Source organism: Oryza brachyantha, chromosome 1, assembly GCF_000231095.2.
Source record: "Oryza brachyantha chromosome 1, ObraRS2, whole genome shotgun sequence".
NCBI classification, from domain to species: domain Eukaryota; kingdom Viridiplantae; phylum Streptophyta; class Magnoliopsida; order Poales; family Poaceae; genus Oryza; species Oryza brachyantha.
Window position 1 is genome coordinate 22,404,062 of NC_023163.2, and position 3,771 is coordinate 22,407,832.

At 44.7% G+C, this 3,771-nt stretch overlaps 1 protein-coding gene across 1 annotated transcript; it reads right to left on the reverse strand.

The window, feature by feature from the left end:
- Window positions 1–682: 682 nt before the first annotated feature.
- LOC102716185 (branchpoint-bridging protein) lies at window positions 683–3,771 on the reverse strand. Its single transcript, XM_040520092.1, has 8 exons — window positions 3,264–3,771; window positions 3,120–3,181; window positions 2,431–2,599; window positions 2,218–2,306; window positions 1,801–1,933; window positions 1,559–1,651; window positions 1,360–1,462; window positions 683–1,224 (listed from the first exon to the last, which is right to left on the reverse strand). The coding sequence occupies exons 1-8, from the start codon at window positions 3,423–3,425 to the stop codon at window positions 839–841; spliced, it is 1,197 nt and encodes a 398-aa protein (XP_040376026.1). The 5' UTR covers window positions 3,426–3,771; the 3' UTR covers window positions 683–838.

A 3,771-nucleotide genomic window follows, 5' to 3' on the forward strand; every position in this document is an offset into this window, starting at 1 on the left:
AGTAGTTAGCTATACTATTGAACTTGCTCTTAGCATGAACAAACAAAAGACATTCTCTGACGGACGAATTGTAGAAGAAGTGGCGATCACTTCCAGGAGTCAGTATAATCATTCGCGTCCAAAAAAGGGTGTTTAGATGGCAAAAATTTTTGGCATGAATGTCATATCGGATATTTGATCGGATGTTAAAAGGGTTTTCGGACACGGATGAAAAAACAAATTTCATAGCTCGACTGGAAACCACGAGATAAATCTTTTAAGCCTAATTATGCCATCATTAGCACATATTAGTTACTGTAGCACTTATGGCTAATCATGGATTAATTAGTCTCAAAAAATTTGTCTCACGATTTCTCACATAACTATGCAATTATTTTTTGGTTCATCTATGTTTAATGCTTTATTTAGATGTCCAAATATTCGATATGATGTTTTTGGGAAAATTTTTGGTAACTAATCAAGGCCAAACTATAGAGGATCTTACCGAGTAAATCTTGATATACCGCATGAGTGCCTTATTTTTATCAGATTTTTGGAGTGAAATAAACGAAGGAAGGTGAATCTTTACAATAGCATCGCGTCAGAATTCCATCCTGTGTCATGCCTCAGTGATGTACTGAAAATCTGAAACCTTTGGCTATGTATACTAATCTACCAGAGCTGACGCCATACAAACAAGCAGTAATGCAACTATGCAACTATACAATGCAAAGGTAGTGGGGAAAATACACAAATGCAACAGAAACCAACTTGGTTTCGTGCACCAACGTGTATTATATAAGGAAATGAAAGTAACCATCACGAACTTCTCAGCAAACACCTAAACGTGTATTATACCTTACTCTTTCTTTTGTCCTATGTTAGCCTTTCTTTTCGGGCATGTCCGCCTATTATGCCCCTTTGCTGAGCACAAACTACATGAATACATAACCGAATTACGATCATTAACTTGTTTAACTATATAGCCAGAAGCACCAACGTCAATAGTGGTGGATCTGGGACAGTTACGGCGGTTGTGTCCCCTTTCACCACATTGGCTGCAGTGCCGAGGTTGTCGTTGATGCTCATTCTCTGACTTTGGCTTTCCACATGTTCGGCTATTATGACCCTTTCCCCCACATAACCGGCATCTGAAATTCACTCTGCCTGAATTTTGTCTCACTGTTGGGCAGTAGAAGCTTCTATGACCTTCTTGCCCACATTTGCTGCAGAAAAACTTCACCCCTGCAAAGCATCGTGTCAAATGTTCAAGTAGATAAAAAGTATCGTTTCGGTAACAAGCATAATGGTCCAGGAAAAAGTGGACAATGAAGTAACACTATGCCAATTCTAATGCTACCACTTGAACTCAAGATTTACCTTTCATGGCAATGCTTCTCTTAAGACGATTCTCAGGATTACTGAAGAATGCCTTTTGAGTTTCAGATGCATGCTTTCTTGCAGCAGCAGTTCCTTTGGTTTTCTTCAAGTTCAGTACAAATGAAAAAGAAGATAATCAGTGTCAGCCAGATGATATTTAACAAGAACACATGGTTGAGACAATTCTCATAAATCTTGCCTTGATTGCAGCGACCCTTTGCGCATGCAATTTGGGGTCTTGGTGTATAATCTTCATATGCTTAGTGAACAGTCCTGTTGTAGCATTCAAACTCTGCAATTATTATTAAGCTTTTTAAAAAGTTGTAAGTATAGTCTGGTAGTCTGCAATGACATTCAGAAGGATTTTTTTTTTTTTGGCAGGGAGTCGTATTAAGAAGGTTATAGCAAGTGTTCAGCATGTAAGAAAGCATCATCACTTACTCTCAAAGATCGGCTAATCTTCATTGCAACTTCGCGGGATGGAGATGCGTAAGTGCGCTTTGACCTTTTTGGTGTGTTGATCTTTATCTCCAGCTTGTCGACTTCATCATCCTCTTTTACTTTCAAGGGAGAACTGCAAATTGAAGTAGGGCAGGTAGCATTATTTACAGGAATCCTAACGGATTTTTCTCTAACTATGTTAAAGAGCCATGCATAATTACTTCGTTAGTCACAATTTTTGTACAATTAAATGCTGATTGGACATAAACAATTCAAGTCACAATGACCATTTTACGAGCCTTCAAAGAAGTTTGTCAACAACATTTTTTCTGCAGTTACTATTGTGGAAAGAAGGTCTGGCTATAAGCCAATAACATGCAAGGTGGTATAAGAGTAAGTAAAAGATGCCGGAATTACCTAGAACGAACTTTCTCCCATGGTTGCTCATCAATAGATTCTTGCCATATAACACACTCTCCAGCACATTGCACACACATCCTAATGCCCTGATAGAAATGCATAACAATATATGGCTAAAATTGTGAAATAAAACTCATGTATTTAGGAATATCATTCTCTTGATGCTGACTTACAGCCTTAAAGGTTATATAGCATATCTGGCAGGCTCACCTTGCCATTGCACATAGGGCAGTCCAAACTGGATCTATCTATCCCGCATTCTTTGCAAGGAGTGTACCCTCTACCTCGACAGCTCAGGCAAGGCAGCTCACGATAGTATTGCCCATTTGGACCAACCCAGGACCTCAGCTTCCCCTTCTCTGCAACTGGAGCAGTATTCCTGCACCAAAATGTTACCCCTTTCAACACACATTAACAAGAAACAACCAGAGTCATCACTCATCAATTCTCAGAAGCTTTAATGTTATGGGCTACGAAATGCTTAACTCTATTAGTATGTTATTTGCTATGGACAATTTTTTGATTTCCCAAAGTCGCCATACCTTGGCAAGTTAGCAGTACCATTCAAGAGGATAGAAATTTACCACGTCTGCTAATTCGAAGTGTGATGTTTTTCCACAAATTAATCTATTACATAGTAATACATTCTAAGGAGTGATCAAGTAGGAACACTTTCTAAGACAGGCCTGACCGCCGTACTTAACTACCTCAACTCTACCCAATTCACCATTTCGTAGCTGTGAAATCAAGTGGTTTTTCACAACACGCATAAAATTGCAGAGTAGCTCAAATCAGTGCTTCATGTACGACACGAATTATCTGATGATCATCTCACGCAACACGCATACGAACAGTTCCAGACACACAAACCCGCGCGTGCGAAATGCGTAAAACCGTACTCGGATGAGATTGGGTCGACGTCTGGTCCAAGGAGGTCGGCCAAAGGATCGTAGTGGAGGGGCTGCGGCGGCAACACTAGAGTAAGAGGTTGGAAATGCGACAGAAACATCGAAGCGAACGAATCGCCGGAAGGGTATACGTACCGGAGAGCTCGGAGCGCCGCTGCCGTCGGCGGAGGAAGCGGCGGCGTGCCCTCGGCCGAGCCGTGGAGCCGTCCGCGCCGGGCCCCGCGCCTGCCCCGGGGGTCTCCACCGGCCGGCGGCCGGTGCGGGGCCACCCGCGCACGGAAGTCGCAGGCGCAGCATCCTTAGCGCGGCGCCGTGCTTGTGGTCGTGGAGCGGAAGGAGAGGAGCTGAGAATGTTTTTTATATTTATATACATCAACGGGAAAGATGCAGCAACCGGATGAGACAGCAGCGGAGCTCGACCTGGCGCCTTCCTTCCCCGGCGCCGGCCAACCCCGCGCCGCCCCCTCTGCCCGGCCCCCACGGCTGCCGCCGCCCGGTGCGCCTGACCGCGCACCCTCCCGGCACCTCCCTGCGTCGCTCGCCCGCCTGGCGCGCCCTGTCCCGTCACCGCCTACCCCGGCCGCACCCCCTGCCGATGCCCGCCCCGGCCTGCGCCCTGCCGCAGTGCCGCCTCCTCCCCCGT